This window comes from Nannobrachium achirus (assembly GCF_963921795.1).
Source record: "Nannobrachium achirus genome assembly, chromosome: 6".
In the NCBI taxonomy this organism is placed as follows: Eukaryota; Metazoa; Chordata; class Actinopteri; order Myctophiformes; family Myctophidae; genus Nannobrachium; species Nannobrachium achirus.
Window position 1 is genome coordinate 27,095,750 of NC_137815.1, and position 21,035 is coordinate 27,116,784.

Genomic DNA, 21,035 nt, shown 5'->3' on the forward strand with positions numbered 1-21,035 from the left:
AGGAACTGGCCCACGATGACCACCAGGGTGAGAGCGGCCTTGGCGCCTCCGAACGGCCGGTGGTGGTGGTGGTGCCCGGCCACCAGGGTTCGGCGCGGGGCGGTCCGCGTGGTGGTGATGATGGTGGTCTGGCTGTTGATGGAGTCCGAGCGGTGGGGCTTGATCTGGGCCGTGGTCCACGAGGGCAGCGGGCCGTGGTGCTGGCGGGCGGCCACGCGCGCCACCTGTGATGGACAACATTAACCCATTTAGGCCTAGAATTATTGAATGCTTTAACCAGTGAAAAATAGCAGATATACAAGCTCAGCTTGTAGATCTGCTATTTTTGAAGAAGTCGTGAAAATGTGTGCAAATCTTTGACTATACTGTATGTATTTTCAAAGCGAACGTTTGTAACTCAAATTTTGCTTCTGGGTGGTCCCTGGAACTAAATATTTTGAGATGGAGGTCTGCTATTTTCAATATATTTTTACCAAAAGGCCCTTTTCGAAATTTCAGCCCCGGCTGGCCGGGGCTGCACACAACGCCTCGCGGTGCGAGGCGTTGTGTGCTTGTAGATCGGCTGTTTTCACTAGATTAAATCATTTTTAAAATGATAAATACAAAACAAACGGTTTTGGACATACAAGGTTTCCACCCGACAACGACGAAATATAACTCATGTAATTGGCCCACTGGCGTGTCACTTGGGCCTCTCCAACTCTTTTTCCCTGACTGAATCAGGGGCCCAGCACGTCCCTGATTTCCGCCACACACCTTGTACACGTTGCAGTAGACCACGAAGATGACCACGGCCGGCAGGCAGAAGCACGCCACGCAGAAGAACACGGAGAAGGCCCGGCGGTGCTGGCTGTGGCTCCAGTGCAGCGAGCAGTGGGCGGCGCTGATGGAGCTGAGGCTGGCGTAGGAGGGCCAGCCGAACACGGTGGACAGGCCCAGGGCGGCCGCGGACAGCCACACCAGCGCCATGACGGCCGTCGTCAGCTTGAACGTCATCTTGACCTTGAGTGGAATGAACCAATGAGTTTGTTTCGGGGAAAAACTTGTTGTTTACGTGGAAAAGCGATTCGATGGGGTTTACGCGCATAGCGGTGACGCTGGAAAAGGCGTGGGCGGAAGCCAAGCCAAGGCTTAATATGAGAAAAAATAATGGGTGTTTTAATGAATCTATCATGGTTAAAATGGAGTTTGAAGTTACAATGGGTGTGTATGTGGAGAGGCCCTGAGCATGGGGAGGCAGACACATGCAAGGCAGAGTTTTTTTGAAAGTGGAATATCCCTTTAAGTGTGCCAAACTTTTTTGAAGAGTAACTTACAAAACAAAGCAAAACAAAACACATTCTCAGAATGGAAAACAATAACTATTGTATTTTTAGCATGAGACAAAACAACAACAATAATAATACTGACCTCGTAGCGCATGGGGTGCACGATGTAGTAGTAGCGCTCCACACTTATGGCCGTGATGGTGAAGATGGAGGCGGCAACGAGGAACGCGTTGAGGAAGACGTAGACCTTAGTCAGGGCCAGGGGATAGTTCAAAAACTTAGTGTAAATTCCTTGTCAATAAATATATTCAGACCATTCACCAATGTGTTTGTAAAGAAACCTTGTAAAGAAATAGCCTCGCAAACCAGGCTGGCTCCTCCTGCCTTCTGATTCGAACAGAAGATGGGAGGAGTCAGTTTACTAGGCTAGTCTAGAAACACATCTCACAAAGATTGAAATTCAATTTCCCTAGGGGAATCTAGGGGACAGCTACTGAAAGTTTGGGTACCATCAACTTTACTATACAGGAAGAAAATAAAGAAAGTAAATCTGCTTTAAAGGCGAATTTCGGCCAAAAAGGCAATCTTAACTCTAAAAGTAATTATTTTGTCCCCCAAAAGTTGTCTATTTTAGTTTTCTTTTTCTTTTTTCCAAAAGATGCAATATATTCCATATTGCGTCCTTTTGTCCTGTCCAACCAGGGCTTCAGACAGGAGCAATCGGATAAATTGTTAATCCACGTAATTATCTCGCTTCAGCTCTGCCATTATTGTCGTAAAGCCGTGAACTTTGAACTCCTGTTGAAATATCGTGTCTCACGGATAGGGAGGTGCTGGACCCCTGATTCAGCCCGGGAGAAGGAGCTGGAGAGGCCCTCATTGCGCGCAGCCAATGGCCGCGCACAAGATTTTTTTGCCTTCCGGACGCGCCGCGAGGCCCCAAATAACCGATGAGCGGTTACTGTGATTTTAGGTCTCATTGTTTTTCTGGTATAAAGACAGTCTAATGATGTAGACCATCTAGGAGTAGCCAAGGAAGCTAGGGAGTAGTGGGCTGGTATTCAGATGATAGACAAGCCAGAGGGGCCAATGTGATGGCTCTGTGGCCTGCTGCTACTCAGAGCCATAGAGAGAGATCTCTCTCTATAACGCTGCTGCTACTCATTGACCATTTCAGATCATGAGAGACAAGCCAGTGGGCCAATTAAATTATTACTTTTAGTTATATTTACTTTGTGGGCCGGCCATTTTCTTTTTATGGCCGGCCTGGACCGGCCGGGACTGGACCGGCCGTTCAGGAATTGTCCCGCTTTTCCCAATGGCCAGCACGTCCCTCACGGACAAATCGACACAAAACAGAATATATTGCTTCTTTTAAAAAAAACAACACCTGGACCATCTTTTGGGGGACAAAATAATTACTTTTAGAGTAAGATTGCCTTTTGGCCAAAATTCTCCTTTAAGTAGCATGTGTGAGGGGTCAAACTAGAGGTTCTTCACTATTCAGAATCCATTGCAAGCATTTGTTTTGCACGAAAAACTGAAATCAGACCCACAAACAAATGGTTTGTGATGACCTGGAACATTTTCTTACGGACGTTATTATATTAGTCCAAGGAAGTGTTTTTTGTGCAAAAATCTGACATTATTCTGATAATAGCGACTTTAAGCTCGATGATTTTCAGGACGGCAACGCCAGGCGGACTACAGCTGCTATGGCGTAATCGCCGTAGCGATCAAAATGGTTAAGCTTTGGTTCCCATGGCGACGCGTACACGCAGCAGACGGAGTAGGCGCTACGTGGGAAGAGACCTTCTGCCGTAGTAGAAACGGCTGCGGCGAAGGAAGGTTTATCTATCGAGCGCGGATCATTTCCGGTTACCGTTGTCATCTGCCGTTGCCGTAGCGTTGCTTAAGGTCGCTACTGTTCCCTGACTACCTACCTGGCACTCCAGCACGGTGAACGCCACGCCGGCGAAGAACGGCGAGCTGGAGACGATGCCAAGGGGCATGAGCAGCAGGGCACACAGCAGGTCCACGGCACACAGGTGGCACACGAAGGCGAACTTGCGGAGATGCGGGGCCTTGGCGATGACCGTCAGCACGGCCGTGTTGGCCAGGAGCGCCAGCACGTTCAGGGTGACCATGAGCAGGATACCCGACAGGTCCTGGAAGCAGGGGTGCAACCATTAACCCATTTAGACCTGACAAAATACCTAAAAATGTATTCTAAAACCTGTTTTTTTCCATGTCAGTGATTCTCAAACTGGGACCGTACCTATGTTCCCCAGGTTCTATGTTCCCCATTTACCCCCACAAAAAAGGTTCTATGTTCACCACTTACCCAAAAAAGGTCCTATGTTCCCCACTTACCCCCACAAAAAAAGGTTATATGTTCCCCGCTCAATTTAAAAAAGGTTCTATGTTCCCCACTTTTGTTTTTGACTGGGCATCTGGACAAGTGGGCACCTGGACATCTGGGCAATAGAGAAATGTGGGCATTTGGACGAGTGGGCACCTAGACGATTAGGGGTGGAGACATCTGGGCACCTAAATTAGGATTGACAACATGTTCTTAGTGCCCAGATGTCCCACCATTTCCTGCATTTGAGTTGGGAACATATACTTTTTTCTTTTTTTGGTGGGGAACATACAGTAGATCCTTTTTTTGGTTGAGTGGGGAACATAGAACCTTTTTGTGGGGAGGGTGGGTGGGGAACATAGAACCTGGGGAACATAGGGAGGACCCCCTCAAACTTTGTCATGTCAAGGACCCCTGGAATATGTATTTGACCGCGGACCCCCATCTCAAAATATTCTGTTCCAGGGACCAAGAGAAACAAGGATTCGCGTTACAAATGTCTGCTTTAAAAACACGCATGTACATTCAAAGATTTGCACACATTTTTCACCACCACTGGTTTAAAAATAATCGTCCGATTAATCAATTATGAAAATAATCGTTAACTTTGCAGCCCTACCTTGAAGCGGGTGTGGGCGGTGGAGAGGGTGCCCAGCTGCCTGCTGGGCGCGGATGGCACGGGCGCCGCCGGCCAGGAGCTGGTGCCAGTGTGGTTGATGATGCCATGGGTGAACGGCGAGGTGGCCTCCTCCATCGTTTACAGCCAGGGCTTCAGGGCAGAGTTCTTCTGGCCGGGGTCTGCTTTGCGCAGCCATTTTTGCTCCTATTGAGAGAAGGAGGAGAAGGGTCTTCAACATGGGGTCCTCAGAGTTATGACAGGGGGTCCTCCAAATCTTTGTGTGATAGAACATTTTTTTCTCCTTTTTTATATTAACCACTTGAACCCCAGCATCCATATTCTAATAACTTTAGCCAAAAAATTGCAGATCTACAAGCTCACAACGCCTCACGCTGCGAGGTGTTGTGAGCTTGTAGATCTGCTATTTTCGGCAAAGAGGTTTGGTGTAGAGACAGGGCAGAGCAGACTAAGTACGGAGTGAAATGTCAAGTTAAGTATTGATGGTTCAAGTGGTTAAATATCTGAAAACATAAATTGACATGAATCCAAAATACACTGTTGATTGTGCTCTCAGACAATGAAACTATATGGAATCTATGAAAAGGTTGTGGGGGGAAAAGGTTGTGTTCCTTGGCCTGAAAACGTTGAAGACCCCTGGTGTAGGAACAAAAAACTGCATTACTACTAAGGCAAAATCTCGATATTCCGAAGTCCCCGTTTTGAATTCCCAGTATAGTCCGGTTGGGGTTAGGTATAGGGTTAGAGACTTCCGATATATTATAGGGCAGGGGTCTTTAACATTTTCAGGCCAAGGACCCCTTAGTTGCATGAGAGAGCAATGAAGCAGGGACCCCCCACAACCTTTTCATAGATTCCATATAGTTTCATTGTTTGACAGCACAATCATCATTGTATTTTGGATTCATGTCAATTTGTCTTTTCAGATACGTATTGAACCACTTGAACCGTCAATGCTTAACTTGACATTTCACCCTGTACTTAGTCTGCTCTATTTCCCCTCTACGCCAAACATCTTTGCCGAAAATGGACGATCTACAAGCTCACAACAATGCCTCGCAGCGCGAGGCGTTTTGAGCTTGTAGATCTGCTATTTTTGGCTAAAGTTCTCAGGATATGGACGCTATAGGTTTCAAGTTGTTAATATAAAAAAGGAGGAAAATGTCACACAAACATTTTGAGGACCCCCTGTAGTAACTCTGAGGACCCCCTAGGGGTCCCGGACCCCCTGTTGAAGACCCTTGCTTTCGCCATCTTAATAATCTGTCATTATGTTTGCTTGATAAAAGTTGATTTAATTATTCCGAGACTCTACTCATTCACCAGGTTAGCATGCACCAGTGTTGGCAGGTTAGTATTCACCAGCGTTGGCAGGTTAGCCTCGGACTACTGGGAACTCAAAACAACGGGTCCTCGGAATAGTGCTAGGCGCCCCATTACTACTGTAGATCGGATTGTACGTTGAAGACATTTCTTTGTGAATATCTTTGTGTTTGATATACTTCAAAGCATGTTTGAAAGCATCTGGGTACATGGTACAACTTGGACTGATGAGCTCTGTCCTGTTTAATGACAGTGTGTCCTGTTTAATGATGACTGTACAGCCTCTCTCCCCAAGAACAGTAAACAGTGTGTCAGAGGAGAAACAGCAAAGACACAAGGACATTCAATACATTTAGTAGGCAACAGGCATTCCAAAATGTCCTTAATAATACAGTAATAAGTGATTATTAATATTGAACCCCAGTGACACTTGCTAATGCTAGTTTCAAACGGCACTTGTGATTACAACCAAAAGCTATAGCTCATGGGAAGTAAAGCAATAACACATTTGTGATCAGCTGGGTGGGCCGTGTGAGCATGTTGGATCAATGGAACTAACTTTATTATACAGGACTTTATGTTCCTATTTATCGGTATCACAAAAAACATACTGTGACATTTATTTTTACTTTAATTGTTAATAGGCTATCGTTGCTGTCATGTGAAAACCTTGTATCGCCAAAACGTTTCTTTTCAGGAAATGGATCCAATGTTGTTATTGTTTGTGACGATCACGCTCTTGTTTATGCAGTGCTTTTTATAGGTTCAGTATTCATAAAATCCACAGACAGACTTTCACTTTCAAAGCCTTTGGTTTCCAATATAGCAAAATAGCTGATCTCCAAACGTGAGGTTTTTGCTACTTTTGTGTGACACTGTTGTATGATGAAGTAGGGCATTCATTTACAACTAGAAATACTGTTCCTACGAAACAGTGTGGGCTCGCTCGTGACTATATTCTGCAGCGTGCTAACTGTCATGTGAAGCTTTTGTACTGTCTGCGACGGAACTCACTATATAAATAACTGCCTTTATACTGTCTGCGACGGAACTCTATATATAAATAATGAAGATAACAATAACTAAAATAAAAACTCTTAATCAAATAAATTGTTCTTCATTTCTTATGTTTGCCAATGTGACTATATTGTGCAGCGTGCTAACTGTCATGTGAAGCTCAACCAATACTCCAGCTATTAAACACCACTCCCAGATTTGTTTCCACCAATTGCACCTCAAGGGCCCTGCCTTTGTACTGTCTGCGGCAGAAATATGCGGCAGAAATATGCGGCGGAACTCACTATATAAATAATGAGGATAACATAGTGTTCTCGCCTTTCAGGCGAGCCCACAATTAAGGAAAGAAAAAAACATACACCGTTGAAATATGGAGATATGAGGTTCCCACGCAATATTAATGTTATATTATGTTCAAGGTTCGGTTTTGTTTTGTTTTGTTTACATTTTACTGTAAACAAACAGGCTGTATACGCCGATCATTAGTATATTTTGTGAACAGGGGGCAGGTATTTATAAGAATTTATTCTTCTGCTTGCTCCTTTTCGTTCATGGGTGTACTGTAAAATATTGAATTTCTATAATAAGTATAATATAATGGATTGTAATATACACTACATGTGCGAAACAAAAATAAGTGAAATGAAAATGAAATGTTATATTATTAAGGACATTGCAGTGTTTTGGCAATTATTTGGGGACCCACTGGCAATATCCTCACACCCCACCACCAGCCACCAGTGGGCCTCGGGCCACAGGTTGGGAATCACGAGGTAGGGACGGGTCACGATCAATAGGAATAATTCATAGAGGACACCCTGTCTGTCTGTCCGTCTCTCCTTCATTCGCCCCCGTCCTTTTGAAATGAAAGATAATGAGTGTGCTTGTTTTAGCCCTGTGCAGCTGCAAGGGAGCCGCGGCTGCATTGATTAGCATGTGCACAGTGACACTCGCCCTGCATAACACCATCAAAGACACCAGGCATGTGCACGCATAGATATCAAAAGGGGGCTTGAGCCCCTGCCCCTTTATCTTTTGTCTGTAAAAAAAGTGCCCTCTCCAGACCATAAATGCAGTTTTTACTATGGTGAAAGAAATGCAAATGCCCTCTTTCCATGCCCTACTTGAATGCAGCAGCATTCAAGAGAATTGCCCTGTCCAAACTCTCCTGAACTTGCATGCAGCATCTTAGGTTGAAATAGTAGGGGTGTAACAATACATTTTAATAGCGATTCGATACATATCACGATACATGGTTGACGATACGATAATGGACGATATTGGTTCATTCATGGCGATATGATACGATTTGATTCAATGATTTAAAATCGATATAGTAACTATTTAGCAAAGACATTAAATCTGTGTGAAAGGTGTGGATAGTGCAGGTTTTTAAGGGAAACAAGTATTATTATGGATATAAATAAGTAAACACAGTGGACAAACCTGCACCTTGACATGAACCCAGAGATTACACACATTTATCGATAGACCAGTGTAGTTATGGAAAGGAAAAGTAATTAAACCCCTCCTTTTAATTTTTTTTCTTGAAAATGTTAAACACAATGCCCAAGTAGGTAGTATCGATACAATCGATTCTTTGCACTGCCGATTCGATATGATACAAAATAAGACGGTACGATTCGATTTTAGCTGTTTTCATTTCGATATACTTCAATTTTTTAACTTAAAAACGATATGTCGATACAGTTACTATATCGTTACACCCCTATGAAATAGCTTGAAAAATGTGTAGAAATCAAGCAAGCAAGCAAGGCAGATGGACGAATGGACAGAGTCCTTCATAGTCATTCTACACTGGACGTTTTGTGCATGGCTTTCTGTTCATACCGCTTATTTGTACTGCACTTGAGTACTGTGTCCACTAAACTGCACATGCACGGGTGCACACTCACTCAAGGATGTGCATGGACGTGCACACACACATGCACACCATATTGACTTCTATTGACGTACATTCAACATCAACCTCAATTTACTAGTTCCTGGATAAGAGTGTGATGAGGTATGATATAGATTGATGTTGTGGTTGTACTTTAGTGGTCGTGCAAAGATGCCCGAACTGACCCGAAAACCCCCAAAATGTTGCTCGGGCATGGAGGGGGACCCCACTTGATGAGATGTAGCCTCTAAGACATATGAAACTTAGAATATTTTGTTGTTATTGATAAGATTTTGTCCACAATTCCATGCTGTATTGATGTCGGAGAGATAACTGGCAAACGTTGATCAAAAATAACAATTCTTCTACATTCCCTAATTGTGTGTAGACTTATTGTAAACTGAATGAGGCAGATGTTAATAATGTACGGTAACTCTTGAGAAATTAAATCATTTTACACTCTCAAGAGTTAAAGATCTATAAGGGTCCATTTGGTTGCCAACACTCCATCATTTAGCTGGGGATCACCACATGGAACCCCCTCAAGGACCACTGGTGGTCCCGGGACCACTGGTTGAAAACCACTGCTCTATAATATCATGTAAAGGTCCTCAGAGTTACTATAGGGGGGGCTGTCAGATCGTGTGTGTGTGATAGGAACTCTTCTCTTTTTTTCCCACCACTTGACCCATAACATCACCATTCTGCAGCTTGTAGGTTAGATCAGGGGTTTTGAAAGTGGGTGACGGGGCACCCTGGGGTGCCGTGACAGGAGTCCAGGGGTGCGGCGAGATAATTTAATAATATTTGGAATTTATTTTGTAACTCAAATTTTGCCTCTGGGTGGTCCCTGGAACTAAATATTTTGAGATGGGGGTCCGTGGCCAAATAAATATCATTTTGGGGGTCCTTCACATGAAAAAGTTTGAGAACCACTGACATAGTAGTCTCTCAAGGACAGACTAACTGAGCTCCAGCTAAATGAAAAGGACCTTTTCTTTGACGATGGATGGCCAGATTGCTGACATAGAAACATAGGTTTTTCAAAAAATCTTAGAAGGATTCAAAAGACACTTACAGAATCGGGTCAAAATTCTAATTTTCATGATTTTTCAAAAATAGCAGATCTACAAGCTCGCAGCACAGCACTCGGTGCCGCGCTGTGAGCTTGTATATCTGCTATTTTTCAATAGTTAAAGCATAGAATAATGATACACAATAATGTGTACCTGAGCTCCCAGTGTGGGTTTTACATGTCCTAAATCACTGGTTGTCAAGGTGTTGTCCAGGGACCACCAGGGTTCCATATGGACTCTTTTACGAGTCTGTAACTCTGAGAGTGTACAAATAGAACCAAATAGACCCATAGTAGGACATCCTAGTTATAGGCCTATACACATTTTTATCAAATTGTGCCCTAAATCAGGGGTCTTCAACGTTCCCAGGCCAAGGACCCCTGAGATGAAGCAGGGACCCCCACAACCTTTTCATAGATTCCAACGATGAAACTATCATCGTTTGACAGCACAATCATCAGTGTGATTTTGGATTCATGTCAATGTGTGTTTTCAGAAATTTAACCTGAACTGTCAATACTTAATAAATTGCTGCTATTTTTGGCTAAAGTTCTCTGAATATGGACGTTAGGGTTCAAGTGGTTGATATAAAAAAGTAGAAAAAAAAAGGTTTATATCACAAAAATGTAGTAACTCTGTAGTAACTCTGAGGACCCCCTAGGGGTCCTGGACCCCCTGTTGAAGACCCCTGGCCTAAATAATGCAATCCGGGCGTTGTTTAAATGAAAAGGGTTGAGAATCACTGTCCTAAAATCAGTCACTGTTTTCTTCTTTTCTTTTTTTTCCACTACCAGTGATCTTCTGATGTACTCTCCCCCTGTAATCTGTTCTGGTGGACAGCTATTGGCATGCCATGTTGGTAATGAGATTTATTCCCAGGAAGAACCAGTACAGTACAGTACAGTATATTCTCATGCACGTTATGTAAGGATGTCCTCGTTTTTCGTGGCTGCACGACATATGCTGCATCCTTACGGTTCAAAACTCATCTCTAAAGTGGACAGCCATTTCCAGTCATTAGCCTTTTTTCCTTATGGTTGAACACACTCAAAAGGATTGTGCATTATGTTGATACCATTGTGTTATTTAATTCATTGATGCATTTATTTACACATTTCATAGCCCTGTAGGCATTTTTGTTGTATTTCGTTCTTTTCTTTTCTTATATTGTGGATAGGATATGTTTTTATTTATATATATTTTGTTCCAAAGCAACAGAGTTGCTAAAAACATTTTATTTGAGTATGCAGAGTAAAGCCTCTGGAATAACACTCTACAAGCGTGACAAATATCAGTCAAGAGAATTGTATTCTAAACATAAGAATAGTGTAAGCATGTCCAGTTTAGTGGATATGTATCAATATACCATGACAAAATGCAGCAACGTTTTCTATAATATAGAAAGCGTTGCTGCATTTTGTATATTATGCATAGCATCTTAAACAATGGAATTATAACATGTAATAATATACTTGCAATATTACTTGAAGATAGATTTAGTTGTATTACCTAATCTTTCTAGGGGCTCTGATTTGACCTATGCACTATTATGCTTTCCTAACAACTATCCACCCTGCAACAAAATAAAATTGCATCAATTATTATCTTTATCTGGATAATTTACTTCTGCTGATGAATAGATGAAACTTACCAAACAACTTTTTTCATGGTTGACATTTTAGCACAGCTCCTCCAGGTCTCAAGAGGATAGAAATGCTCCCAAGGCCAATTTGTCTTCTTCCAAAGGAATCCTTCTAAGCATCCAAGCAAGTTTGATTCTTGTAAAATCTCTGCCCTGATAGACGGATGGATGAAGCTTACAGGACTCCTGGGTTGGATGGTAACAGGCTCTTACCAACAGCACACACACACACACACACACACACACACACACACACACACAGTTGTCAGACACCACAGCTGTCTGAGGGAGGGGAGGAGCCATTCACTGCTCACTCTTCAAACTCTGTGAAGCCACACACACACACACACACACACACACACATACACACACACACAAACACACACAAACACACACCTAACAGTATGTGGTCGTGACTGTCACACATTGTACAATATGGTGACACACATACTCCTCTGTTCTCTTGTCTCTCCATGGCTCCTCGCGGGACCAAAGCAAATAAAGACATTCAGTAGTACAGTATGTCAATGCAGGTTTAAACTTGAATCCCACATATACATTGTTGACCGGAGTTCCCCAGGGGCCCCCCTCTCTTCTTTCCCACCAAATCTCTTTGTTGTAGAGAGAATGTTCGCTTATTTTGACATGCTCAGAAAAGGGACGCTATATAGCCCTGGTTCCCAATCCCAGTCGGGATCCATTTGTGGGTTGCGGACACATCTTTATGGGTCCCGTAAGTTTCCTACATTTTCAAGAAAAGCTAAGATTTTCATTAATAATAAAAAAGAAATCTTGATATTCCCTATGGGTCTGAGGGGTGGGTGGGCTTTGGAGTATGCAAATCTGGTTTGTTCTATTTTGTGAAAAAGACCTAGATAATAATAAAAAAAAACTGCAGCTCTGTGCTGACGTCTGCTGGTTGTTGGAAAAACTACCCCACATTTATTCTGAGCAAATATTGAAATGTAAAATTGTCCAAATCATCAAAATGAAAAAAAAAAAGGAAAAAATATAACCCAAATTTCAGGATAACCTGGAACAGTTTATTGTCTCTTAAGGCAATAACACACCAAACAAACAAGTGATGTGACAGATATTGTAGACGCAGGAAGTGCATCTTCAACCATACTTTGGAACAACATCATTTAAATACTTTAGTCTGATGTAGCACTTTAGTGTGAACGCACAAACAGCTGTGAATTACGGTTTATATTCTAAACTAAATTAATTTTAATGCAAAATGTATATTTTTTGCCTGATCAATAGTTATAATTAAAGAACTACATATTAGCTATATTAAGATACAAATTGTAAATACTTTTCGATACGATGACTCCGTCCTAGTTAAATCTCATCTTTTATCAACTGAGACAGAAACATTCCTTCTTTTTCTCTACGTGTGGACGACAACACAGCAACATGAAATAAGATTAACACAATTTAAAAGCTGTAAAATATTCAACGAAAAACATACATTTGAAATGATTGAACCGACATGTTAATATCAAATGTACTAAATAAGTCCTATAAAACACATGCTACCAATAAAGTAGCTACAGTACCTGCCATACAATACTGACGACCAAACAGGACATGGCAAAGAAAAATAACCGGCATCAACTATAAACGATACCAATTATTTTCTACCACAACGGAATGGAAATCTTTAGGAAGAGAAGCTTTCAGATTTAACCATGACTGTTGAACCTGAAAGTCGCTTCTTTAATAATTTGTCTTCATTATTCAGCTTTGTCCTGATTGCAGTTTTGATTTGGACGACATCCACACCGAATTTCAACCCCACGTGATCTGGAAAGAAGAGAAGCATGTGGTCAAAGGTTGAATCGTGGTTTAGCTTTTCTTTTCTTTTTTTTACAGGGTTCCCACACATCTTTGCCAATTAATTTCCAAAACCTTTCCAAAACCTTTCCAGAATTTTAACCCGATTTACAGTACTATATAACAATAATTCAGCTCAATAACGAGCACTAAGAGCTGAGGAATTTTGTATAACACGTTTATTGTGAAAATAGCCAATCTACATGCTCAGAGGTATTACCAAAATCAATAACCAAAGACAATGCATAGCTATTTTTCCCAGGAACTTCCAGGACCCTTGATCAATTCCAAAACTTTTCCAGTACTGGAAAAATAGTTTTCTAATTTCAAAATATTTCCAGGAATTTCATGACCGTGGGAACCCTGTTTTTAATACGTTCAAATACGTACAGCAACAGAACTACCAGGTACTGAGAGGACTTGTGTAAATACATTTCAGTCATAGAGAGATCGTTTTATCTACGGTACCAGTTACAAAGTTCAGTGGCCTTGTGGTTAGAGCAGGGGTCTTCGACGTTTTCAGGCCAAGGACCCCCTAGTTGAGAGAGAGATGAAGCAGCGACCCCCCAGCAACATCTTCATAGATTCCATATTGTTTCATTGTTTGACAGCACAATCATCAGTGTATTTTGGATTCATGTCAATTTGTGTTCTCAGATATTTAACCACTTGAACTGTCAATACTTCTCCCCTCTACACCAAACCTCTTTGCTGAAAATAGCCGATCTACAAGCTCACAACGCCTCAGAGTTACTACAGGGGGTCCTCCAAATCTTTGAGTGATAGAACGTTTTTTTTTTTTTTTTCCAACTTTTTTATATTAACCACTTGAACCCTAGAGTAAATATTCTGAGAACTTTAGTCAAAAATAGCAGATCTACAGCTGAGCTTGTAGATCGGCTATTTTCGGCAAAGAGCTTTGGTGTAGAGGGGAAAAAGAGCAGACTAAATACAGAGTGAAAGGTCAAGTTTATAAAGCATTGACAGTTCAAGTGGTTAAATATCTGAAAACACAAATCGACATGAATCCAAAATACACTGATGATCGTGCTGTTAAACAATGAAACGATATGGAATCTACGAAAAGGTTGTGGGGGTCCCTGCTTCATCTCTCTTTCAACTAAGGGGTCCTTGGCCTGAAAACGTTGAAGACCCCTGCTGTAGGGTGCTCTATGGGGCCACAGGGTCACTTACTTACCAATAAGACTTCTCAGGGTGTCAGGAGGGAGTTGAGGCTTTTGGAGATCTTCCGATGTGACGTTTGTCCGACGGCCTTGTAGGGAATGCGTGGCCAGGGTTTCCCTGTCAAACAGCATCATCAGCAGGGCCGATATATATTTTTTGTAGTCCGTGACCTGTGAGATTCGCTCGTATAGATTCCTTGGGACTTGGAGACCTCCTGAGAGATACATGAAGTTCTCCTCGTCATGCTGAGAATAAAAAATGTAAAACGTTTTACGTTTCATAAACACAGAGTGGTACTTCCTGGCACCGTACTAAATTGGTTTGCATTCCACTAAAAGGACAGGGACCTACTTTGTGTTTGTAGGCAATTACACTTTTAAATTCCTTCAACCCCTTTATTCTCCCCGATTTAGTCGTTAGACATATATGTGTGTTGTGACTGCTGTTGTATTCTGCAGACTCATCTGCCAGCCCACCAGTGGTGTAAAGTAACTACTGTAGTACAAGTACATTTACTTAAGTATAACTTTGAGATATTTGTACTTTACTTGAGTATTTCCAATTTCCAATATTTTTACTTCTACTACACTACATCTCAGATCCAAATTTTGTACTTTTACTCCACTACATTTATTTTAACACTTTAGTTACTAGTTACTTTAAACATTTTGATTATTATTACAAAACATACATTAACCACTTTAGCCCTTTACATTTCGGCCATTTGAAAATAGCAGATCTACAAGCTGACAATGCATCGCAACACATTGTGAGCTTGTAGATCTGCTATTTTCAAATATTTGTATACATTTGAAAACTTGAAAGGGGAAATTCTGCATAATGAGTACCCCCTAGGCTAGGGGTCTTGGAGCCCCCTACTGAAGAACCCTGGTGTAAATCCTTGTTTGTTGGCTTGTTGAAAACACAACTTCTGAAATTCCCCTTTCTAGTGGATTAAACAAGTCTGATTTGATCTGAGAACAGCCTGCCTACTTTTTCCACCAGTAATCTCCCGTTCGGAGAAACACTCACTTACCTCTGGTATATGATAGGATGATCTTGTGTCTGTCTCGTTATCAGTAATAAATGAGATGGACTCATTTACTGTGTCGTTGCTCTGCGTTGGGAATTCGCCATCGCTGCCGTGCCGGGCATGGTCCAGGGTAACACGGAGTTCATGTGCTGTGTGTCTCATCTGCATCATGAGGGTGTTCATGTCTGGAATTAAATATAAAACTAGTTTTATATCACTTTTTGACATGTTTTTAAATCATGTTTAACCCATTAATTTAACGCTTTCTGAGCCCAAGACGTGTTAACACGTTTTCGGCACTAGATGGCGTTCTCGGCTAATCTGGGCAATTCTTGGACATACTCTATTACTCAAAGCTATTTTTACTCAGGGGGATGTCTCTGATGACGTCATGACGTAACCGGAAGCAAAACAATGTTTTGAGAGAAAGAGTTCCAGTATTCAATCAATCAATCAATCAAAAATTACAAGTGAACATAGTTTAACTCCTTCTGAACCCCACCCACCTAATTTCTCTGTAAATACACCTTATTATTCAACTTAGCTTCATTCCAATATGTTCTGTAGAATATTGTATTTCATTGTCGGTGTTATATGTATTACTGCTGAATTGAGCACAACGTTTTGAGCTTGTACGAAGTGATTTTATAAAGGATATTGGAACGATCCATCAACTCACCCTTCAACTCCCTCAGTTCTTTCTCAGCCAAGATTCTACATCTGCGTTCATATTTGAGTTCTGCTTGTAGTTGTTCTATCTTCATAAGAAGACTTATTGTGTCTGTTCTAATCCCAGGGCTTCCACTACTTTCTTCAAAGCCAATGTCACCACCAGTCTGCCCAATAAAGAAAAACATGTTAGGCAAAGGTATTTAAAAGTGCAGTAAGTGACATTTCTTTGCTCAAATAGCTCTATATTCTGATAGAAATCATTGCTATATAGTGTTTGTTCTGTAACAGAAGGGTCTCCAGGTCTTTAATAAACAACATTGCATTTTCAGGTCGGAAACCAATAAAATAGGCAACCGACCCTATTTTCTGTTTATTAACTCATCTAGTGCCATTCGCGAGATGTCTCGCGAAATGTACTCGAGTATCTGTAGTGCCATTCACGGGATATCTCGGGAAAAGTAATAGATTACTGTAACGGCGAGTACATTACCGAGAAGAATCGCCGGCGGTCCGGAGACGAAATCCGTCGCTGATTTCGCATCATCACGGCTCCACGAGCACAAAATAGTCCCATCCATAACATTGAGGTGGACGGGGGATCTCATCTTTAATGTCCATTATCTCAAAACTACACTTTAGAAGCTAGGATGGAGGCAGATGCTCGCTTATGTTACACAGTTATAAAAGCTCCCGGTCGGCCATTACACAACTCCACGTGGACACGGATCGGTTCCGGCGCACGATCCGATGACGTCAGACCGGAAGTGATTGCGCGGTGGACTTCTGGCCTTCAAAATAAGACAACGCAAGTGAATGGGACCTGAAGGAGGCACTTTGGACATTATAATCCGTTAATGTCTGGGGCTCTGAATGAGTTAACAGGTGAGACGTTGAGAACTGTGTTTAAAAATAAAATAAATACCCCCCCCAAAATATAACTTAACCCTTTCCAAGCCACGGGGAGCCCCTTAATATTAAAACCGGAATATACCGGACATCTGAGCAAGGATGTCTCAGCCGCACCGTCTTTTACCGTACTGGGTCATTAAAAACGAAATAAATGATTTTTATCCGAAAATCGGCGATCGTCTAACCTTCCCTAGTCACCGCTCGTCCATCGATAGCGCATGGCTCCTCTGACATGAAGCAGAAGTGACGTCAGGTCTTTTCCCTGTAATATGTTCCCTGCTCCCGTCCGTTTTCTGTTTAGACATTAGTGCTAGCACAGCTGGAGTGCTGGGGGCTAAGCTAGCGAAACTGTACATATCTACTGTAGAGTCACACTTGGATTATTTGAGCAGACATTTACGTGAACGGATTGCGCACGGGAAACGCACGGGGAGGAGATGCATTGGCCGAAACCGCCACTCTAAGCCAATGCAGAGGGAGGAATTTGGCTGGTGACTGTGGTGAGTATACAACGGGGATCGCGTGATGTTTATGGGGGATGAAGACCACGTGATATAGCGGTGATGGTCTTGTAAAATGAATGCAGTTCAGATCATAATATAATGATAGAAATTTCACGGCTAATCTACCAACAAGCCATTCTATTTCGGCTGGCGAAGTGTTAAAGTAGTTGTAAAAGTAATATGTTAAATATAATATCTCACCTCGTCATTTATAAAATGTGTAGGGGTGTAGGTTGGATCTTCAAGTAGTGTGAAGCCGTCTTCAACATGGTTAGGATCTCCTCCAAAGTTGTGTGTTTGTGGATTGATCTTGATCATCTTAGCTGGCGGCTGTATCGTTGCTGATGCTGCGTTCCTCTTGGGTGGCATAGGCTTACTAATCTGGAAAAGAGTTCGGTGTCACTTTCTTTTCTTCTTTTTTTCTCATCTACAAGGCATAGGCTTTACCCTGGCAATTAATTGTCAAATAATTGCAATTAGCGATTTAATTGTCGTTAACAATTACTTTTCTGTATGGCTTGTAGGCTTTGAAGTTGCACATGGCAGATATGACACATAACCTAAATATACAAAGAAATTACAGACATTTGACACCTTTGTACTTAAAAAGGAACATTGATAGTGGAAATAGCCGATCTACAAGCTTGTAGATCAGCTATTTCCACTATTTTTTTAAATGTTTGAAAATATATGAACTTCAACATGGAAACGATTACGACAAAATAATTGCGATTATATAAAATAATTGCGATTATGTAAAATAATTGTGATTAGACGATTATGTTACAGGCCTTGTTGTTGGACAAATGAACCTGACCTGCATGACCCTAGCAGCTTCACACATGGGACAACTGGGATGTACATTAGGCCAGTGGTTCTCAACCTATGGGTCAGGTCAGGACACCCAGAGGGGTCCCCAAATTATTTGGGGGGGTCCCCAGGTGATTAATGTGCAACATTTTCTCACTCAACAGTAAACAAACCAACATACAGTTTAAGTGTATAGACGGTATCTGCACATTTATAAAGTGACAATTTAAGGACTTTTTAATACCTCTAAAATGACAAATTAAACACTGGCCAAATTGTCAAATATTAGAGGCATACATTGTGAAAATAGCCGAACCGTGTTATACAAAATGTATTGCCTCAACTCAAGGTTGTGGGGTCCTCAGTTCAAATATGATTATTTTGGGGGTCACGGCCTGAAAGGGTTCAGAAACACTGAATTAGGCTACAGAACCATTACAGATGCTCGCTGAGAAGTGTAACAGCTGTACATGTTTAATTGTTGTTAGGTGTATATGCATTCAATCATTACATTCAATGCCGATACACTGCACACTATTATCCGTACCCACTGTTGTAGGCCAGCTGACACTGAGTGTTCATATGATCAGCATTATCTATCCATTTGTAAGTGATGTAGAGTATGTCAATATTTATTGGTAACAGACAATTCCATTGTTAACTCAAGTCAGACCAAGTGCAAATGGCTAGGGTCAGACTGAGTCTGTTCATGTATAGTGAACTGTACTGTCATGAAAGTGTACCTTTTCCTATGCAAACTTCTAATAAAGTCTTCAATCAATTAATCAATCAACCAACCATTTCATTTTTATTTAACTATCATCTCCCCATCTTATTCTTATCTCTCTACTCTTGACACATGACATGCTGTGTGTCATGCCATACTACTAAAGACAAGCGAGAAGTTTCTCCCTGGTGGGGATCATCATCAGTTCATGTTCATCTCGTCTATGTTGGCGTTTGTATGAGGAAAAAGTTCCCTGTGCATCATCTTCCATACTTACACACCCGCCCACCACCCCGGGTCTAAATGTAAACCCTCCCCCCAACGTTTCTTTCTACCTCCACTTGCCTTCAAGCCCGGGCGTCAATGAATGAACACTCTAAAAAACTAGGTAAATATGATGTTGTCGTTTTTCCTCTTGCATATATAAGATCCTCACCTTGCCTTGTTCAAGTGGTTTTTCGTACAATGCTAGTGTGACACGACCGCGACTTGAGAGGACAAAAGACAACAGTATAAATGGAAGTACTGCGTAGTAGAGGAAGTAGTAGTACTACTGCAGTAATGCGCGTACATGGATCCTGCTCACAAATACACGTTGTGACTTGCGCAGAATCTTCCAAACAAAGGGGACGGGTGCACGTTGGCGTTTCGTGTATATTCGGCCACACGTGCAACACGTTTATATCGAGTAAACGTGCGGCGTAGTTTTTTATTTGTTCTATTATATGCGGAACACAAGTGCGAAATACACGATCTCCAGGGGAAACTTTTCGCCACTGTACCAGCTTCCTGTTCGGGCGTGCTGCTTTTTTCTGACCAATCGTGGCTCCGTGTTTCACGTGTTGTTCTTCCTCGTCCAATTAAACGCCTGGGTTTGGAGAGAAGGCGGGACTGACTGCACAGCAGCAGGGCGGCGTGTGTCTATTCTGCATCTAGCTTAAGGCAAGACCCCAAATAGAGTCAACATTTTAATAAAAAAAACTTTGCTCTGTTCTTTTGAGGGTCCCTGGAACAAAATATTTTGAGATGGGGGTCCGTTTTTCATTTTGGGGGTGCTTGACATGACAAAGTTAGAGAACCACTGATATGAACATGAGTTTTTTTCTAGAAAACTGTTAGGATTTAGTAGAATTGGCCTATATCAGTGGCTCTCAACTCTCAACCCTTTGGGGGACGGTCCCCTATTCCGAAACACCGCTATTCCGACGGACCCCTATTCCTCAGTAACTAACCTGCCGACGCTAGTCGGTAAACGTACCTCAGTAACTAACCTGCCGAGCGGGTCGGAACAGCGGCCCGTCGGGATAGTGAGCTGATCCCAGGATTCTCTCCCCTTCGCTCACCCCCCCTCCCCCCTCTCTCAACCCCCCTCACCCCTCGCGCTCATTACTTAAAACACCCATCCCCCCCTCTCTCTCTCTCTCTCTCTCTCACACACTTTCTCGCCCGCTCCCCCGCTCTCTCTCTCTCTCTGTCTCTCTCTCATTTCAGTCTGTTTGCGACGCACGCAATGCATGTAAACTAAAGCCATGGGAATTAAGGAATGCACGCACGGTCAACAATCAACCCATAAACAAAACATGATGATACAATTGATTTAAGTTCTTTATGAGGAGATGGAGTGGAGACAGTAGGAAGAACACCACCAAAGTATTTTGAACTCTCCCAAAGTTGTACAACGTGCGGCATGGATGCACTGTGTCACCACTCGACAGTGAGTAGGCCTACTGAGTAACCTTTTTAATTCATTGCTGGCCAGATGAATCTATCAACCTTATGAAACAATTGCGCAGACCCGTGCAATTGTCAAGACGTAGGCCTATTGTATTGTAAAGCATTGTGCCACATGCAGACACAGCCTGCGCGATTATAGTCCAATTAATTCCCTTATGCAAGATTGAAGCTGTTTGTTTGTTTTTGTTTAGCCTACTTTTCATTCAATTCCCATGCAGTAGGCCTAATACTTTAACTGTTGGTATTGGCTGTTTGTGCACCTGCTTGTAATTAATATGCATTACAATTATTATGTCCGGTATTTTTTTCAGATGTCCGGTAAATTTTAATCATGCCGGTCACGGTGACCGGCAGTTTAAAATCCTAGCGCGAAGTCTGGTCTACAAGGAATTTAT

The 21,035-nt window shown here is 42.1% G+C and overlaps 2 protein-coding genes across 2 annotated transcripts in view; both read right to left on the minus strand.

Annotated features, from left to right (window-relative positions):
• Positions 1-4,384, minus strand: part of LOC308286329 (putative G-protein coupled receptor) — a gene marked incomplete at both ends in the record, with an annotated part of 4,793 nt that extends 409 nt beyond the window's left edge. Inside the window, 5 exons of the mRNA XM_080727327.1 lie at positions 1-224; positions 757-1,002; positions 1,411-1,515; positions 3,212-3,436; positions 4,250-4,384. The exon at positions 1-224 is cut by the window's left edge and continues 409 nt beyond it. Of these exons, the coding sequence (XP_080583453.1) occupies positions 1-224; positions 757-1,002; positions 1,411-1,515; positions 3,212-3,436; positions 4,250-4,384 (935 nt within the window). The remainder of the gene's footprint in view (positions 225-756; positions 1,003-1,410; positions 1,516-3,211; positions 3,437-4,249) is intronic.
• Positions 4,385-12,616: 8,232 nt separating this feature from the next.
• LOC308286637 (uncharacterized protein) lies at positions 12,617-19,396 on the minus strand. The gene is made up of 6 exons (XM_080727730.1): positions 19,343-19,396; positions 17,571-17,750; positions 15,965-16,121; positions 15,289-15,470; positions 14,266-14,497; positions 12,617-13,037 (listed from the first exon to the last, which is right to left on the minus strand). Exons 2-6 carry the CDS (start codon positions 17,736-17,738, stop codon positions 12,895-12,897), a joined length of 882 nt encoding a protein of 293 aa, XP_080583856.1. The 5' UTR covers positions 17,739-17,750; positions 19,343-19,396; the 3' UTR covers positions 12,617-12,894.
• Positions 19,397-21,035: the final 1,639 nt, after the last annotated feature.

What these genes read in the sequence shown, in the direction of transcription:
- LOC308286637 (XM_080727730.1), bottom strand. Translation starts at nt 17,738, where the DNA reads ATGCCACCCAAGAGGAACGCAGCATCAGCAACGATACAGCCGCCAGCT. An exon ending in AGAACTGAGGGAGTTGAAGG is followed by an intron (nt 15,471 to 15,964) that starts GTGAGTTGATGG and finishes ATTTAATTCCAG; the next exon opens with ACATGAACACCCTCATGATG. An exon ending in CATCCTATCATATACCAGAG is followed by an intron (nt 14,498 to 15,288) that starts GTAAGTGAGTGT and finishes TTTTATTCTCAG; the next exon opens with CATGACGAGGAGAACTTCAT.